The sequence below is a fragment of the Puma concolor genome, chromosome A3, assembly GCF_028749965.1.
Source record: "Puma concolor isolate L17-30 chromosome A3, mPumCon1.1.hap2, whole genome shotgun sequence".
Classification (NCBI taxonomy): Eukaryota; Metazoa; Chordata; class Mammalia; order Carnivora; family Felidae; genus Puma; species Puma concolor.
The window spans coordinates 72930840-72950696 of NC_141669.1; the positions used below are offsets into that span (position 1 = coordinate 72930840).

Genomic DNA, 19857 nt, shown 5'->3' on the forward strand with positions numbered 1-19857 from the left:
AATTTTGATGAATTGTGTGTTTTTAGAGAAATCATTCAGACCCTTTATGCCCCCCTTACAGAGGAGAGGTGCCATCTGACAAGAACAATATGATGATACTTTTAAATCACTCCCTCCATTTAAAAACAAATAAATGATGCTTTGGATATGGCCTGGTGAAAATTTCAATCTTGAAAAATTATGAAATATTTTAAGTATGAAGTGTAGAGAATAATATAATCAACACTCATAAAACACCCAACCCAGCTTTGCTTAATCTTAACTTTTGGTCTTAACTGTTCAGATGGTTTTTAAAAATACAAAATATTTTAGATATGGCTGTGTCCCAGTCCTTTTTTCACAGAAGAAATAATACTTTGCTTATTTAGGTGTTGATCATTCTCAAATTTTCCTTTTGATAAATATATATGCATCTCTAAGCATGTTTTACAATATAGGTTTTATTATTCAGGAAAGGACAGAGGCCAACAGATCAGGAGACAACTGATCTTGAAAAGATACACTGTTATATTCACAGACCCCACACTATGTAGGGGCACATAGGGAAGCACCAGGAGGCAGAGGGAGCTGGGTCAGGGGAAATATGGCAAGAGCCTTTATTGTGGCTTCCATGGGAAGGAACTGATGAAACAGCGTAAGCAGGTTTAGGATCATCTGGTTTAAATAAAATTCCAAGGACTCTGGGGTGTAGGGCTGCCATGGGATGATTAGGGCAAGAGAATAGACTGTAAGGGGGCCTTGGGGAAGGTGGTTGGCCCTATTGACTCTGAATTAGTTGGTTTGTATATTAAAGCACACTCACAGGCCGCTTGTTTGCCATCTGGAGGAATTAGCTAGAGCTGGTAGGAGTACGCCCTCCAGAGTCATCAAAACTCCAAGATATCCAAAACTCAAAAATACAGAATAAAAAGGTATGATTTATTTCTAACAATATGCTATTTTGCAGGGTAGCCTTTATGAAAATCATATTCTATACATACTGCATGTATATGGCACTGGCTTTTTCCTTCAATATTATGCTTTAGAGATTTCTTCAGATTGTTGCATGCAGCTCTAGTCAGTTCATTTCTTTCCACTGCTTTATAACTTGGCTTTATAATTGACTGTGGTTCAGTATATAACAGTTTATTAATATTTATTCATGTTCTTGTTCATGACCATTCATTTCTGATTTTTTACTGTCATAAATTATGTTGCAGTAATTAATCTTTTACCTGTCTTCGGGTACACATGTAGCAGAAAGACATGGAATAGCTAAGTTCAAAGACATTTGTATCTTTGAATTTAACACATATTGCCCATGGCTACTGAAAGTACTCCTAGCAAATTACCCTTCCATCAAGAGTGTAGAGAATGCCCCATTTTTCCATGGCCTCTCCAGCAGTGTTATTGTGAGGTTTTCCTTTTGATGTTTGCCAATATGATGATGTATAATGGTATCTAATTATTGTTTAAATTTGCATTTTCCTGACTGCTAATGAAGTTGAGCATCTTTTAATATGTTTACTGGTTGTTTGCATTTCCTCTTATAGAAGTTGCCTGTTTATATTTTGCCAATTTTTCGACTGCGCTGTATTATATTTTTATTATTTTGTAAAGTTCTTTATATTCCGGATGCTAACACTTCATTAGTTGTATGTATTGCAGATATCTTTCCCCAGTCCACAGCTTATCTTCTCATTCGTTTATGTATCTGTTTAACAGAAATTTTAAGTTAATATAGTCCAGGGTATCAACTTTTGATTTTGGTGTACAGTTTTCTGTGTTATATTTAAAAGTTTTAGGAGTTTTAAACCTTTGATTTTTCCCATTTAGATCTTTAGTAAGCCTGGAACTGAGACGTTAGTATGGTAATGTTATCTTTTTCTACAAGCATAGTTTCAGCATCTCTGGTTGATTATTTCACATTTTCCTCCACTGATTTTTAATGCTACACTGTCATTTGCCATTTCCTTTTGTTTATCATCTATTTTTGTAATCTTTATTCTCTTCCACTGCCCTAACTTCTTAATCCCTGTCAATACCACAGCATTTTAATCACATTTAATTTCTAAAATTTATATTGCCTGGAATGTCAATTCCCCCAATCTTGTTTTACATCTTCATAATTGTTCTAGCTATACTCTGAATGTTCTTCCATATGAATATTAATCACCTGGTCAATTTCCATTCACATATACCAAAAAAAAAAAAAAAAAAAGGAAAAAGAAAAAAGAAAGAAAGAAAAGAAAACAAAAGAAAAGGCTATTGTGCCTCAGATGTGTCATATGCTTAATTTATATACTAATGTAGATTAAAACCAATACCTTCACGGGGTACTTGGGTGACTCAGTTGGCTGGGCATCCAACTTCAGCTTAGGTCATGATCTCATGGTCCATGGGTTCGAGCCCAAATCCGGCTCTGTGCTGACAGCTCAGAACCTGGAGCCTGCTTCGGATTCTGTATCTCCCTCTCTCTCTGCCCCTCCCCCACTCATGCTGTCTGTCAGTCTCTCTTTCTCTCTCAAAAATAAACATTAAAAAATTTAAAATAAATAAACATTTAAAAAATTTAAAAAAGAAACCAATACCTTCACAATGTTGAGAACTTCCCATGTAAAACTGTGGCATTTCTGTTTGTTCAGGGTTTGTTTTTTAAAAGGTTTTCCAGTTAAGTATTTGATTATTCTCCATATAACCCTAAACCTTTTTTTTTCTTATATTTCTTTTATTGAATAAGTTTTATGGCTATTATAATTGATACACTTTAAGATAATCTAAGAATGCAAATTATTTTGTGCACTAATTATACAGCCAGTTACCTTGCTAGACTTTCTCATTAGTTCTACTCCTAACCTCTTAAAGGAGAGTTATTTGTATAGACAATAATGTTACCTATAGATGAGAGTTTTTCATCGATAATACTGATTTTTTTTTCTTCTTAACTGTCTAGGCTAGTACATCTAACACAATACTGAATGGATGAGGTAATGGTAAACATCCTTGCCTCATTCCTAATTTTAAAAAGAATATCTTGAATACTTCACAATTGTGATATTTATCGTAGTGTTTGATAGATTTTTATTCCTTACATATTAAGAATATTCCTCCTTTTCCTTGTTTGTCAAAAAGTTTTATCATGAATGAAATTTTTTATTAAATATATTTTCTATGCCTATTAAGAAAATCATGTGGTTTTTCTCTTTTAATTTCTCAATGTGGAAATTTTACCAGCGTTTTCTAATATTTAACAACCCTTGAATTCTAGGACAAACTCAAACTGGCAACATTATTTATTTAGCCTCTATTGAGAACATATTGCTATTATACTATTTCAGATTTTTCCATTTACATTAATAAGTGAGATTGGCCTAATCTTTGTACTCTTTTATTGTCCCTGTCTGATGTTATTACTGATGTTATTTATACAAGCCACATAAAATGGGTTTGAGAACATTCCCTCTTTTCTTGGTCCCTGGAATAGTTTGTATAAGATTGAGATTTTCTATTATTCTAAAAAGGCATAATTTACTTCTAAAATGATATGATACTGGGGCATAAGGGTGGCTCAGTCAGTTAAGAGTCCGACTCTTTATTTCAGCCCAGGTGATCATCTCACCGTTTGTGGTATCAAGCCCCTTGTTGGGCTCTGCGCTGACAGTGCAGAGACTGCTTGGGAGTCTTTCCCTCTCCCTCTTTCCATGTCCCTCCCCTGCTCTCTCTCTTATTCAATCAATCAATCAACAAATAAATAAAATCATATCATGTTAACCTTGTTTTGGGGTGGATGGGTTTTAAACTACAAACCCAATTTATTAACAGTTTTAGATTCATTCAGTTTTTCTATATCTTCATTAATCAATTTTGGTAAGTATATATCTCAAGGAAAATTATCCATATTGCCTGATTTTTTTTTTTTAATTTAATGCTTTGAAATTGTTCCTAGGGCTCTCTAATTTAAATCCTGCTTCTCTGAAGGAAACCACCAACAAAATGAAAAGGCAACAAACAAGTTTTTTTGTTTTGGTATGTGTGGATGGAAATTGTTGATTCACTATGTTGGACACCTGAAACTAATGCAGCATTGTGTCAATTATACCTCAAAAAACAAAGAAACAACAAAAACAAAACTAATGTCTTTACCTAAGTGCCATTTTTCATAACTCTCATTGTTTTTGTTGTTGTTGTTGTTGTTGTTGCTTTGGTTTTTTTTTTTTTTCCTTGGTTGAAGTAGACAGATTTTTTTTATTCTATTGATCTTTCTAAAAAATTAGCTTTTGAGTTTATTGATCTTCTCCATTATAATCTTTAATTTCTACTCTTACTTTTTTCTATTCTCTTTAGGTTTCTTCTCTCAAGTCAAAGTTAAATTTTGAAATGTGTTTTAAAGTTAATCTCTTAGGTTCTCACTTACCTTATTTCTATAATGAAAACTTAGGGGCTCAGTTGGTTCAGTGTCTGAGTCTTGATTTCAGCTCAGGTCATCATCTCAAGGTTTATGAGTTCAAGCCCTGCATCAGGCTCTGCTCTATGAGAGTCTCTCACAGAGCAGAGCCTGCTTGGGATTCTGTCTTCCTATCTGTCTCTCTCTCTCTCTCTCTCTCTCTCTCTCTCTCTCTCTCTCTCTCAAAACAAATAAACATTACATTTAAAAGATCATAAGTAAATAAATATGAAAATTCATCAAAAATAATGCCTTTACCAGTACTCCTGATTTAAAGGAAATCTCAACAAAACTTCATTAATTAGAGCTAGATCAGTAAAATCATAATCAATCAATTATCACAAAGTTGCTGGTTAAAACAGACCTGTAAGAAGGGTTTGCAACTTTAAGTGACTAATGGTTTCATTCAACAAACATTCAGATAAATGTACTTTTCTCTAACAATCATTTTTAGTGGTAAAGTTATAAGTCAAAGTCCTTGAAACTATTCTGATAAACCTTTCAATATTCTAAGAAAACTCCTTACTCATGTTAGCAATAAACTTATGAAGAAAATCTTTTAATTTTCTGAATATTTTTTCATGCTTATTTTTGAGAGAGAGAGAGAGAGAGAGAGAGAGAGAGAGAGAGAAGGGCAGAGAAAGAGGCAGATACATAATCCAAAGCAACTCCAGACTCTGAGCTGTCAGCACAGAGCCCTATGCGGGGCTCAGACTCACTAACAGTGAGATCATGACCTGAGCCAGTCGGACACTTAACCAAATGAGCCACCCAGGAGCCCTGAAACTTAATCTTTTATAATGAAACAAGTTAGTATAGGTTAAACTGTATCTATACATCAAGTTTTAATGTCTGGCTGAGTGTTTATCTTCTCAAAATACCTCTATCTCAACAGTCCCTCATTTTCCCAACTGTCTTATGAAATGACTTTTGAGTTTGTACCGTAAGTTCTACCCAGAAATGCAATAAAGAACTACCGACTTTATAGTTTGTTTCCACTGTTCTGTTGTTGCTTTGTTTATTCACTGTGTTGAATGTAGCTTGTGAAATTTCCATCTTTTTTATTTCCATTTTGGGTAAAATAATTTAAAGCCCTTAACTTCTCTGTACGTGGCAGCTTAGCTGCATCCCTGAAGTTTCATGTTGTATTTTCATTACAGCTCAATTCCAAATAATTCCTAATTATTATGTAATTTCTTCTGTGACCCATGTGCAACTTAAAAGAGTGGGGTTTTGTTTTTAGTTTTTACTTTCTAGATGTTTGTACATGTGTTGTTGGAGGGAGGCTGTTAATTATTATCTCTTTTAACTAATTTCTAAGTAATTTAAATGCACCACACATCAAAGACAATTATTTGTTCTATACCAATTGCTTTGTGACCTAATTCTTGGTCAATATTTTTTTCATTGTTCTTTGTTGAATAGGTGAGTTTTCCAACCATTATGAAAACCAACCTATTCAATAAGGAACACTGATTTCTCTGTTCACTATTCCTTCTTGTTTTTGTGCCTTCCTACCAGATTATACTTTATTTCTCTAAAGGAATTCCTTTGCTGAAATTTCATTAATGACTAACTAAATTTGTCTAAAAGCATCTTTATTTCATCCTCACATTTGAATGTTTATTTCTGGGTATAGGATTCTAACCAGGCAGTATTTTCTCTAATTATGAAGATATTTTTACAAAGTTTGCTGATTATTTTTATTTGACGATAATAGGTCTATTTCTGTTTTTATTTAAAATAGTTTTTCTTTTGACTCCACAGTTTTAATTCAGAGGTATCTGGAAGTAGATTTAATTTTGTTTTCCTTCCTAGGACTTGAGGTTTCAAAATCTGAGATTTAGGTCTTTTATAAATTATGGAAATTTCCAGATGTTAATTCATTAAAAATTGCCTGTCTCCCATTTTCTGCCCCTTTTATTTTCTAGACTGCATGAGATAGTTAAATAGACAGCACAGAGAAATAAATCTTTACATTTCATCTTCTATATCTCATCTCACACAACATCTTAGCATCAAAACACAAGTCCTTCACTACCAAGTCCAGAAACTGACCTCCTCCCTGAATAGTTTGGCTTCAATTTATCCTTTTAGAATTCTGTTTGCATTCACCACTCAGGGTTCCATTTGGTCTTCAGTTGCTTTACTTTGGGCCCCTGGGGATTTCTCATACCTTCTTATAAGCACAACTATGCAATTAAAGCAATATTTATTATGATTTATAGAAGACTTCTGGACAATTTTAGTGAAAATATCTTCAAGTTATCTAGTTCATAACATTTCGGTAAATGGAAGTCAAGACTATGTCTTTAAAAAAAGGCTTTAATTATGTTAATAGGTTGGAAACATTTAGGCATAAGTGTTTATAGAAAACTTGTATGCTACTAGGGTTGAATCAAAAAGCACTATCTAGTTGACTTAGTATTTGCTTTTTCAAGTTTGTTTTCATCATTCTTCTGTCTTGTGATAATAGGAACAAAAGAGTGATAGAAACAAAAGGGACTTGTCTATGTTACTTAAGACAAAATGAGTGCAAACCACAAGAGACTCTTAAATACTGAGAACAAACTGAGGGTTGATGGGAGGTGGAGGAGAGGGGAAAATGGTTGATGGGCATTGAGGAGGGCACCTGCTGGGATGAGCACTGGGTGTTGTATGGAAACCAACTTGACAATAAATTACATATAATAAATGAATAAATACATGTAAAAATATTTTTTAAAAAGATTAAATGAGTACCTTAACTTTGATTCTTTTCAGATGGGAGTTCTAGAAGTTGACAGTCTCCCAGGTACATAGTCCTTAATCTTAATTTATATGTCTTTTTATTTACATGGGTTTAGTATGACCTGATGGTTTTGAAGTCCAGGCTCAAATTCACCCACCTCTTCCAATCTTCCTTTTATGTATTTATGTACTTTAGGATCTTTCTCACTTCAATATTTGCATAACATTTATAGTTATTACATCAACTGTATCCCACAACTGTTTTCTGGTATTCCAACATTTCTGGCTTTACCTTTCTACATATATAAACTCCTCCAAAGCAAAAACGGCACTTAAGATTCTCTCTCATGCTTTCTCCCCATAGAGCTGGTGCACCTGACAGCCAAAGGCAAGTAAACAAAGTTAAAGTAAAATATCGTTTGCCGGGATAATTTCATCTGCAATAGGAGTTTCACTAACACCAATAAGTAATAAGAGAATGAAGTAATGCAGGTTTACAGAACTATCCAACTCCTCAGTGCTTATTTCATTCCTGCTGAAACACCACCTTGTGGAAGGAAAGATTCGGGGAGGAGTGGGGGAAAGTACCTACTAATCAGTTACAAAGCAAGAGAAAGCCAGAGGAAGGAATAGTATTCTTGTCACAGAGATTCCAAAAGGGTCACTTATAATTCTACTCTCAAGCCTAGAACTCTCAGACTGATTAATAGCCATTCAAGAAAAATTTTGAGTACTTGCCACATACCAGACACTGTTTGAGGGCATTCGGTAGACAGTAGTAGACAAATCATACAAAAATTCCTGCCTTCACGGAGTCTGTATTCTAGTTATAGGCTAGAGATAAATACATATGTGAATACATACATACATACATACATACATACATACATACATAATATAAATAAATAAAGTGTACAAAATGTCAGAAGTGTTGTGAAGGAAACTCTGAGCAGGAAAGAGAGCCAGGGGCAAAGTAGGGGAGGTTGTCATTTTAAATAGGGTGGTTAGAAAAAGCATCACTAAACAAGTGACATTTGAGCAAACAGCAGACTGGAGGCGGCGGCCATGAGGATATCTGAGAGAGGAGCGCTCCGGGCAGAGAGAATTGCAAATGCAGAAACACAGGCAAGAAGGAACCTGGCATGTCCAAGAACTAGCAAGAGAGTACTGTGAAAAGAACAAGAGAAGCAAAGGGGAAAACTGTCAAAATGGAGAGTACAGGGTCTGTGGAAACGGAGAGCAGGGACATCCATACATCACTGTACACAATGTGGGTTTTTTCCTGGAGGAGATGAGGAGCCACTGGAACAAACTTTGTGGAAGAGGGAAACAAATATTTCAAGTAGAAGAAAATGGCAAAAACTGGAGGTGGCTGACGTTGAGAGTAGAGTTTTTTTGATGAACTAAATTATGGCATATTTGTATACTGATGGGCAGGACTCAGTAGAGAAGCAAACATAGGTGAATAAAATGTACCCAAGAAAGGGGTAAATTACTGTTGTGGTTACCTCAACAAGAAGAGAGGAGATGAGATCTGATGTGGATTGGAGGCACTATTCTCAGCCAGGTCCAGAGTCCTGGTCACCCATGGTAACAGGAGAGAAGGCAGGGTATGGCTTCAGGTGCAGATGGCTTAGTGGTTACAAGCCATGTGAGAGCATGAAATTCTCTTCTATTAGGTTCATCTTCTCTTTGAAATAGGAAGCAAGGTCAGCTAAGAATGGCAAGGGAAGAGGTTTTGGGGGTTGGACTAGAGAAAGAAAAGAGGCCTCACACAAGCTACGGGAGGGCAACATGGAGTACTGATGATGAAAGTGTTCATATTCCAGCTCTGCCATGTATCAGCCAAGTGACCCTGGGCAAATCTACAAACCTCATTAAACCTATTCCCTCTTAATGCAAAATGGGCATTACTGCTTTGTGGGGAGGATGAAGAGAGATCATGTGAAAGCAATTGCAACTACTACTAAATGACAAGCACTTAGTATATGTTGGCTGTTGGCTGATAGTACACATTAGGAAACTACTTATCAGTGAATGGATAGGTTGTGATATTTTATGTCTACTCTCTTTTCAGGAGGTTTGTCCTCACCAAACTTCGAGTCATCCCAAAAGGAGCATTCTTGGGATTTGGGGACCTGGAGAAAATGTACGTACCTAACAGTGCTGTGTGTGAGTGCCTCAAATAGGCTGTGGTCAGCAGCCTCACATCACATCCAGTGTGATGCTCTGTGCCTAGAAGCCAGAAAACTTTCTGCACCTCCTCCTATTTTATTTCCTAATAGTGAGGGACCTTTCAGAGTATGGTTAATGAAAAGAGCATAAGGTCAATCTAAGCAGTCCTCACTTTTTCTTCTACAAGGCATTGCTCCAAAGTACCTGTGAGTGGAGTTTTTATAAACCAAACTGATTTTCTCTGCTGATACCTATTCTTTCTCAGGGATGTTGTCTATTATTTCTGAATAATTTTTAATTGACAACAGGGCCTAACATTTGTGTTCAAGATTCTCTAGACTTCTCTTTTCCAAGCCATGCTGACAAGTGGTAATTGATGTATCAACATTTACAAGCATCAGAAAAGTTTATAGCACTGAAGATTTCCTTTGAAAGGAGAAGACTCCTTTGCTAATGCAAACATTAACTCCTTACTGAGCTAGTTTAATGTAGGTGTATCCCCAATCAGGCTTTTCTCAAAATTAGGCACAGTATTAAAAAGCAGAATAAATTCTGCCATGTTTAAAGTAACCCACTCTTAATTTGAGAAAGTTAACAGAAGACCTAGGGGGAAAAGGAGGGGAAAAATAGTTTCAAACAGAGGGGGAGGCAAACCCCAAGAGGCTCTTAAATACAGAAACAAACTGCAGGTTGACGGGGGTGGCAGAGGAGAGGGGGAAATTGGTGATGGGCATTGAGGAAGGCACTTGTTGGGATGAGCACTGGATGCTGTATATAATCGATTAATCATGGGAATCTACTCATGAAGCCAAGAGCACACTGGATACACTCTATGTTAGCTAACTTGACAATAAATTATGTTTAAAAAAATTTTTAATAAAGTAACCCACTATTCCTTTGAAGGCTCCTGACCCCATCTCCCAGGTCTCTAGGGCCAGGAAAATGTGTTCTTCACCAGAGCAGCAGCCAGAACTCAGGACTTTAATACCAGTGAATACAGCAAAAGAAAGATGGATTACACAGAAAGGAATGATTTTTTCATCATAAGAAAGCAACCCCTCAGGTTACATGCTTTTCTCCTTCTTAAAGCCATTCAATTTTTCCTCTTGGTTCTTTCACCCCCATTTAAGAATACTTGCTGAGGTCCGAAGAAGAAAGAAATCCATTAATAAAGGAAACACAGAGCAGAGAGAGTGGGAATATGTCTCAGCAATTACACCACCTGCTTAGAGGAAGGTGCTCAGAATCCTGGGTTTGAGGGCTAGCTTTGATATAAACTTACTGTGCAATCTTGATTAAATCACTGTATCTCTTGGTATCTTGGTTTCCCTATCTGTGGGTTAAGTAAGGAGTTTTTCACAAAGGAGATGATGGCTCCTGTGAACTCTAAGTCCTAAGTATAAGGACCCCCAGTTGGATGACAGCCTGGTTTAAATCCTGCAATCTTGGGATGCCTGGATGGCTCAGTTGGTTAAGCGTCCAACTTCAGCTCAAGTCACCATCTCACGGTCCATGGGTTCTAGCCCTGCGTCGGGCTCTGTGCTGACAGCTCAGAGCCTGGAGTTGCTTCAGATTCTGTGTCTCCCTCTCTCTCTGCACCTCCCCCACTCATGCTCTATCTTAAAAATAAATAAACATTAAAAAATGTTTTTAAAATAAAACCTGCAGTCTTCAGGGTTTACCTTCTTGAGGATATTCAACACTCACAGGAATTGAGAGATAGGGCACTCAATGGAGCAGAGCTCACCGAGGAAAACAGTGAAGCAATAGAACTGGGGAGCTCTCTGCTCAAGGTATATTCCTACATGGGTTAGCTGTTGCCCTGCTTAGAACTGACATGTACTAGATGACTAGACTATTAGATACACCTCATCCCCAAGAAGCCCTATAATTGCATAGAAATTGTTCTAAAGACAGGAATATCAGATATCAAAAATAATCCACCTTAATCAAATTCAATCCAGCAGGTGTGACTGACCCTCATTGGGTGTTCAGCATCAGACAGGACATTCCAGTAGTGATATAAATCGTTAAGCTGAGCTGACACAGCAATAATCCCAGAGACAGGGCAGCTGGCTTAAAACCTCAACTTCCTCAAACCTCAAACACAGCTTGTGCATTTCGACCTCATGACTTTATTCATCAGCCTATACTGACACAGCGAGATGCCTAAAATAAAATTAAAGTGATCTCATTTTTTTCAACACTTTGTATGTCCTAAGGCTTCAAAAACATTTCTTAGTAGAAGGCTTGTCACCAAACTGAACTCTGAACAGACTGTGCCCTTCAGTCTCTACGCTCCTTTCTTCTGTTGTCTCGCCTTCTATTCTTGGTCAGTGATGGCTTCTTATCTCCTTTCCCGATCTATCCCCAGCATTTCTATTCACCTGGTTTTTAGCCAGTTTCATGAACTTAGTAAGTATCAGCTTCCTCCTATTTCCTTCTCCGTGAATCATAAAATCCCTTTCATTCATTCTGCACATGTAGCCAAGTTTCACCTTCTTTTGCTAAAAAGAAGGAGGGAAAAGCTTTCTGTATAAATCCTGCCTTCCTTCCCTGCTACCTTCCCCTCTTTCTGGTCACCCCCACACTTGTGAAAGAACAGTTGCATTCACTACCCCCCTGCCCTTTCCTTTCACTCACTCTTTAGCCAGCCTTCTTGCTATTTGGCCACAAATTCTCTAACACCATGTAATCACTCTATGAGAGTTCCCAACAATGATGGACCTGCCAGATCTCTTGACTTCTACTTTGTCTTCCTAGCACTTATCTGCAGCTTTTGACGTCACTGACTATTCACACCCTTCTTTACAATACTCATTCCCCTTTTAATTTCAGTGACAACACACCCTCCTGTGTACTCTCCTAATGTCCCAGACTACTCCACTGACAGTTCTTTCCGTCTTTCTTATTCCTCGGCTGCCCTTCAAAAATTCAGATATTCCAGAGCTCCATTATTGGCCATTTTCTTTCTCATATTATACTCACAATCCCCAATCATTATTCATCAAATGATGTCTTACTATCAGGGCTCCAAAACCTTCTTCCATAACACCCATCTCTCTTTTGAAAGATAATTCTTGTTTTCAAATGGAAAGATTCCTAAACATCTATACCTCATTAAACTGCAAGTGCCTCAAATTTAATACATCCAGACTAGTTCATGATCTGTATCTTTAAATTTCTTATCTTCTCATATTGCCCAGTGAAGAACATTACCACCTGCCCAAACTCCCATGCAGGAAAATTCAGTATCCCTTGACTTTCCCTTAAACCCAGGTCCTTTTCCAGTCCTATTGACTCTTTCTCAAAAATATTCCTGGAAAGCAGCCCTTCTCTCCCTCCAGCTATTATATCCAAAGTCTCATTAACACTTACATAGCCTGTTACACGAGGCTGCTATGCCCATCCCAGGTCTGATCTCCCCAGCTCCCTGCTGCCAGACCCACACTGCTCAAACTCTCTTACAGAAGAAACTGGAGGGACTCTCATTGCCATAGGCTTTAGTCTTAAGTGGCACAAAAATCAAAGCCCTTTCTATTTCCATCATATGCACTGTTTTCCCACATTTTTGCCAAGCAGGAACGTGTGCCATTTCCCATTTCATTACCAGACATCCCATTACTTACATAAAACAAGATAGCTAGTTCTTTGGATGGTGCCTGGCACATAGAGGGATCAAAAAATAGTTGCAAGGAGGGGCACATGGGCGGTTCAGTCAGTTAAGCATTTGACTCTCTTGGTTTCAGCTCAGGTCATGATCTCACAGTTCGTAAGATTGAGCCCCACGTTGGGCTCTGTACTAACAGCAGGGAGCCTGCTTGGGATTCTCTCTCCCCCTCTCCCCCACTTGCACTCTCTCCAAATAAACTTTTTCTTAAAAAGTTGCTGGTGAATTAATTAACAAAATGCACTTTCACACTGGTCTTATGTAGATGCTGTCCCTCTGCCTAAAATTTCACTCAAAATTTGAATAGAAATCCTGCTGATCCTCCAGTGTCCAGATTAAATGTTACTCCTCTGTACAGCCTTTCCAGAATGCTCTCAGTACTTCCAAACCATAATCTTGTGTCCACCATACCAAGAGCACTATTATCAGATTGTATTCAGAATTCACAGTTTTTCTAGATCTCTTGATTGATCTTTAAGGGCAAGGTCAGAGTGTAACTTTGTATTAAAGTACTACACCAAGTTCTGTTTTTATCTCCTTGCTATACCTCTCATCTGTCCACTTATCTCCTCCAACTACCATCAGCTTTCCCAAATGACTGCAAGAGTTTTCAAGCATGCTGCCCTGTCCTCCAGCATGCTCTGCACTCACCCTGATCCATTCTCTAAGTGGCAACCAGTGATATTATCTAAATTCCCATCTAATTATGTCCACTTCCACATCTGTCCTGCCACATACACACACCATGCCTTACCATTGCTCTTCACATTTAAAAAGAAAAAAGATCTCTCACACTCTCTCCTTTTAACAGTTCATAAAACGTACCATGTTATCTGCCTACCATGAACCTTGCTTGGTGCAGCTCATCCCGACTAGAACATCTCTTCCACTTTGCACTCTTAATTTGGTCGGTTCCTACCCATCCTTCAGATTCCCATGCCAGAGTCACTCACCTAGAAAAGCCCTCCCTGACCTCTCCAATTAGGAAAAACCCATTACTATATACATTCTCCTACCACCACTAGACTCTTTGAGCTGACTTTCATTTTAGCAATTTTATACTTATTTTATGGGATAATTTAATTTCTAACTCCCCTACCGGACTGTCAAAGGACATGATTGTTTTATTCAGTACTGGATCCTTGGTGCCTTGCACAATAAATAACTGATAAATGCATGAATAAAAATAAAGAAATATAATAGTTGGGAAGACAAGAAATCCAGATATCAAAATATTAAATAATATGAGTGATAGTGCTAAATAATGTAGAAGTAGATAGGCATACAAACACTGGTTGAGAATCTACTATGATCTAGGCATTTATATAGTTACAGTTTAAAATGTAACTCAGGACAAAAATGCACAAGATAATATGTTCTAAGTAAGTGATACAACCATTGTATTTGTTACGACACTTTCTACTGTGAGAGGCCGAAGAAAATAAACCTCAAATAGGCTTAAGGAAAGGAAGGAAATTTAATGGCTCATTTAACATGATGGTCAGAGAGGACGAATAGCTTTAGCAAACATTCTATTCAGGTTTCATGTCCTTAGGACTTAGCCTCCCTCTCTCAGGTCTCCCTTCCACTATGTTAGCTTAAGTCCTTAGTCCCACCCTGGTGGCAACATGCCAGCAGCAATCCTGTTTGCACATTTCTTGGGTTCTATTCAGAAGGAAAGATTTGACTTTTTTTTCTCAATCTCATAAAAGTCTTAAGATTTGTATAATTCATTTAGATCACACAATCATTCTTGGACCAACCACTACAACTAAGGGAAGGCGATACTCAAACTGGCTGTGGCCTGGGTAATGGATTCCATTCTCAGATTTGAAAACACCCATCCCGGGGCGCCTGGGTGGCGCAGTTGGTTAAGCGTCCGACTTCAGCCAGGTCACGATCTCGCGGTCAGTGAGTTCGAGCCCCGCGTCGGGCTCTGGGCTGATGGCTCAGAGCCTGGAGCCTGTTTCCGATTCTGTGTCTCCCTCTCTCTCTGCCCCTCCCCCGTTCATGCTCTGTCTCTCTCTGTCCCAAAAATAAATAAACGTTGAAAAAAAAAAAATTAAAAAAAAAAAAAAAAGAAAACACCCATCCCAACCACATGCACTTGGAGTGGGTGAGGGAGAGTCACAAACAAAACCTGAGGCCACTGCTGGGGAAAAAAAGGCGGCGGGGGGGGGGGGGGGGGGGAGACTAAGTGCTGATGGCTGCAAACAACTCACATCTTAAAATTAGTCCTGTTCTCAAACCCAAGAGAGGTTTCTGTGGCCTGGGTGGTTGAGGATTTGATAAGTTTGGTTCTTTCCCCTGCCTCCTGTTAGAATGACTTAAAGAATCTAGTAATTTTTCCCAACCCATGCTGATGATTCTTCTTTTATTAACCCAGCTTAACCTAGCCACTCTGCTTTTATAAGGAGTCAAACTGATAAGGAGTCTTTCTGGTAGAAGGCAAGCTTCTCCCTGGAAATGAAATGATCACTCTTCACATTGTAGCTTTACTCAGCATCACTATCTCAAACCTTCCTACTCTTTGGGACTAGCTGGGGGAAAAGAAACCATTAAACTCTCTGCAATGTGAAGTGGCTTTGCAAAGTGCACTGTAAACTGTTTACATTGTCTTTAATTACTTCAGAGCCATATGTCAGCTTGGTATAAAGTGTGAAGATTACACTGAATAGGGTGGGGGGAGTAGGTGACAAGGTGGTGATTTATGGTAACCAGAAAAATTATGTATGGAAATGAGTGCAATTTAAAAACACATCTACGTGCTATTATAACACTGGAGGGGGAAGAAAAGCCAGTTTATAACAAAATATCTTTGAAAATAGGAGCATGATGAATATGTAAATGAGACCAATCAACATCAGCTGAGATATGGTATATGCAGATGAGACGGCAATGAGCCAAAATGTGAAATAGCTCCCAAGCCATAAATATGAACCATATAAAATTCATTTGAAATATTCATGATAACATAAGGACAAAAAATATAATCAAGTGATTTATTTACATTTAAAAATGAGAACGCTAGTCTAACACCCCAGCCTCCACCCCCAGATCACTGGGGAAAGAAAAGTTAACAGGGGGATTTCTAGAAGAAATTTATTAAATGAGAACCAATGCAAGAACACTAAAAAAAGTTGAGGACCCTTCAAATTCTCAGTTCTTTGCACTTACTCAAGCACAGATAAAAGGAAAGGAAACAAATCAGGTAATCAAAACTGTATTGCTAGAAATTTGGGCTCCAATCTGCTTTGCCTCCCTGAGCACCTGCTTGTTGGATAATGTAGGTCCATTACCTCCCCATCTTTCTATGTTTCCAAGTTAATAGGCAAAGGAGTCTTGAGTCTCACTTGCTGAAATAAAGCAAAAGGAGGTAGGCTGAAGATGCATCAGGCTGCTGATTAACAACTAGAGGCCAGTGTTGGAGCAATTAGATCCTTGAATGGGAAGACAGGATATGAATCCTTGGGCATACAAAGGATAATGAGGCTCAGTGGTTCTCATCTCAGGCAGTGCTTTAGAATGCCCTGGGTTTTTTTTTTTTTTTTAAATAATCCACAGGACTATCATTTCTAGGGATTTTTCATCTGTCTGGGGAGGGGCCAAGCACTGATCATGTTTTAAAACCCCTTTGATGATTCTAATGCACATCCACTGTTGGAGCCCCTGAGGTGGATGATTATTTAGGCCTGAATCCCATTTGTAGAAAGAATATTCGCAAATGTAGGTAGTACATGTATGTATGGTGTGGCTGGAGAACAAATAAAAGGAGGGTGGTAGGAGAATAGGACAAAGAAGAAGCTGGGGTGAGATCATAGAGCACCTTAGAGATCATGGGGACAAGTCTGAGTGTCATAGTTAATCATGGGGATTAAATGGGTTATTTTGAACAACCAGGTGAATAATTTGATTTGCATTTGTTAAAGATAACTCACACACAGATTTTTGTTAGTATTTCATTAAGGATTTTTGTCTATATTTGTAGAGCTATTAGTCTAGATGGTATTGTCAGGATGTGGAGCAACTAGAACTCTCATACACACCTGCTGAGGATGTAAAATGGTACAACCTCTTTGGAAAATAGTTTGGCGGTATCTTATAATGTATTTACCCAAGAGAAATGAAAACATATGTCTACCCAAAGACTTGTTGAAGAATGTTTGTAACAGATTTATTCATAATAGCTCAAAACCACAAACAACCCAGTACTCATCACCAGGCCAGAAGGTAAACAAATTATGTTTTACCAATGTGACAGAATACTACCCCAAAATAAAAAGGAATAAACTGCTAATACAACAACATGAATGAATCTCAAAAGCATTATACCAAGAAAGCCAAACACAGAAAAATATACTCCATATAATTCTATTTACATGAAACTCCTAAAAAAAAAAAAAAAATCTACTCTGGTGCCAAAAAGCAGATCAGTAGTTGCATAGGGCCAAGTGTGATAACTGGAGAATGTCTTGGAAGGGGAACAAGGAACTTTCTAGGCTGACAGAGATGTTCTATATCTTGATTGTGGTGGTTGTTAGAAAATATATCCATTTGTAAAATTTTTAACAGTTAAAATGAGTACATATTATTTGTCAAATTATACTTAAGTAAAGTTGATTTTTTAAAAACAATTAGTACCTATTTGGAGCCAGTTTTAAACACCACATCTCAGTTAATCTGCACTTTATAGACAGGGATCTAACATTCAGCAAGGTTAAGCAACTAACCAGCATCAGAGGATCCTTCAGTGGTTAAGCTAGGATTGAATCCAAGGTAGTCTGGTCCTTTCTGCTACAAAAAGCTTCCTTTTTATTGGCATCCACCATTTTCCAGAATTATTCTACTAAAATAAAGGAGTGACCAACGGAAGGATTATGGCTGTGAAAGCTTCCTTCAGTATCATTTATAATTAGAAAAGAGGATTTCTATACCTAAGCACTTGGAACTTCCATAAACCAGAACCTAAAATCATTTTCTGGGGGAACAGTCTTAGAAAGGAGCAAACCTCTTTTTGCAACATTTTTTGCCTTCCACTTCCAGTGTGCCAACTTATTTCTGGGTAAAGCTCTTGCTGAGAATGGCCTAAATCCAAGGGTTTACAAACTGTGCTGCCTGTTAAGTTGCAAATTAACTTAGTCAGCAGTTGGGAAATGTACAATTAGGCCAATTAAGTTGTCATTATTGACCCAGGTCAAACATGAGTTAGTGTCTAGAAGGTGAAAGTCCTTGTCTCATCTCCTGTTCTCCATAAATATTCTGAAAGTATTTTTTTTTATTTATTGCTTCAACCAAGAATACAAGAAGCTGTTTTCTTCTCACATTTTGGGTTGATGTGGTTTTAGTGTTCCCATTAAGTCCCCTTATTTCAACTGTTTCTAGGTAAGTCCTTAAAATAAACTTTACAATATCTAATGGCTGCCCAGCTCAAAAAGAGAATAATTTATTAGCTTCACACTTATGTATTTAGGTTTTTACGCATTTTGGTTTTGTTTTGATTTCTTTTTAAGAAAACATTTTTAATGTTTATTTTCATTTTTGAGAGAGAGAGAAAGAGAGAGAGCTAGCATGCACTTGAGCAGGGAAGGGGGAGAGAGAGAGAGAGAGAGAGGGAGACACAGAATCCTAACTCCAAGATAGGGACCTGAGGCGAAGTGGACACTTAACCAACTGAGCCACCCAGGCACCCTTGCTTGATTTCTTTTTATGTGTTGGGGGGATGGAAGAGGGGAAGTGTAATAGGGGAGGCAGAATTCCTGAGATATAGTGATCTTATGGATTCCCCCCAACCCTGTATTCATTTTAACTCTCCACATCTTAGTCCCTTTATGCTTTATTCATAAAAATAGTATAGGGATTCCTTGCTGGAAGGGATTACAAGTAAGGGAATACTGGAAGAATACAGGTGAAAGCCCCACTGTTTACTCTGCTTGGGCTGCTATAATAAAATACCAGACTGGGTGGCTTAAATAACATTTATATCTCACAGTTCTGGAAGCTAGAAGTCCAAGATCAAAGTACCAGTATGGCCAGTTCTGGTGAGAACCCACTTCCTGGCTTATAGACAACTGCCTTCTCACTGTATCCCCACATGGCCAAGAGCACTGGTCTCTCTATCCCATTATAGGGGCACCAACCCCATCAGAAAAGCTCCACTCCCAAGACCTCATGCAATTTCTTCCCAAAGTCCCCACCTCCAAACACCACCACAGTGGGGACTGGGGCTTCAATATATACATTTGGGTTGGGGATGGAGAGAAAAAGACACAAACATTTAGTCGATAGCACCAACTGTGAACTAGCAAGCATATAGTAATAAAGATGTGTATTATAGATGCTCTTTTGCTTGGGAAGGCACAGATATGCTGTCATTTACATATTCCATCTCTAGGATCCTCCACCCACTTGACTCTCCAGGACTTATGGTCCTGGCAACCTCCACTTGGCAGCTTTCATTCAGCAGCTAAGACTTCCAGGTACCAAGATTTAACAGAGGTTACTAAAACAAGGCTTCTCTGGCTTGCCATCAAATGTAATTTTCTTCTATTCTCTAATCAACAGCCAAGCAATATCATCTTCTCTATCTTTCAAGACTTCTGCTTCAGCCATGTTTGTCCTTCTGACCTTTCTTGACAAGCCAAGTTGTGGAGGGACTTTCAAATGTGTTATATTTGTCAGTGCTCACAGATATACCCGAAAATGAACAAGACTTTTTTTTTTCTCTCTGCCAGTAACTTAATGTTTGTCTCTACTTGGAGAAGATACAATTAAGGCAGCATAATACTCAAGTTAAAAATAGCCTCCTGGCTCTGCCCTGGAGACTCTTGGTAGGTTTTTTTTTAATAGAATGGTATTAAAA

The 19857-nt window shown here is 37.9% G+C and overlaps 1 protein-coding gene across 1 annotated transcript in view; it reads left to right on the forward strand.

The window, feature by feature from the left end:
- Nucleotides 1-19857, forward strand: part of FSHR (follicle stimulating hormone receptor) — a 198193-nt gene that overhangs the window by 68527 nt on the left and 109809 nt on the right. The window contains 1 exon segment of the mRNA XM_086701137.1: nt 9231-9302. Within this exon segment, the coding sequence (XP_086557263.1) occupies nt 9231-9302 (72 nt within the window).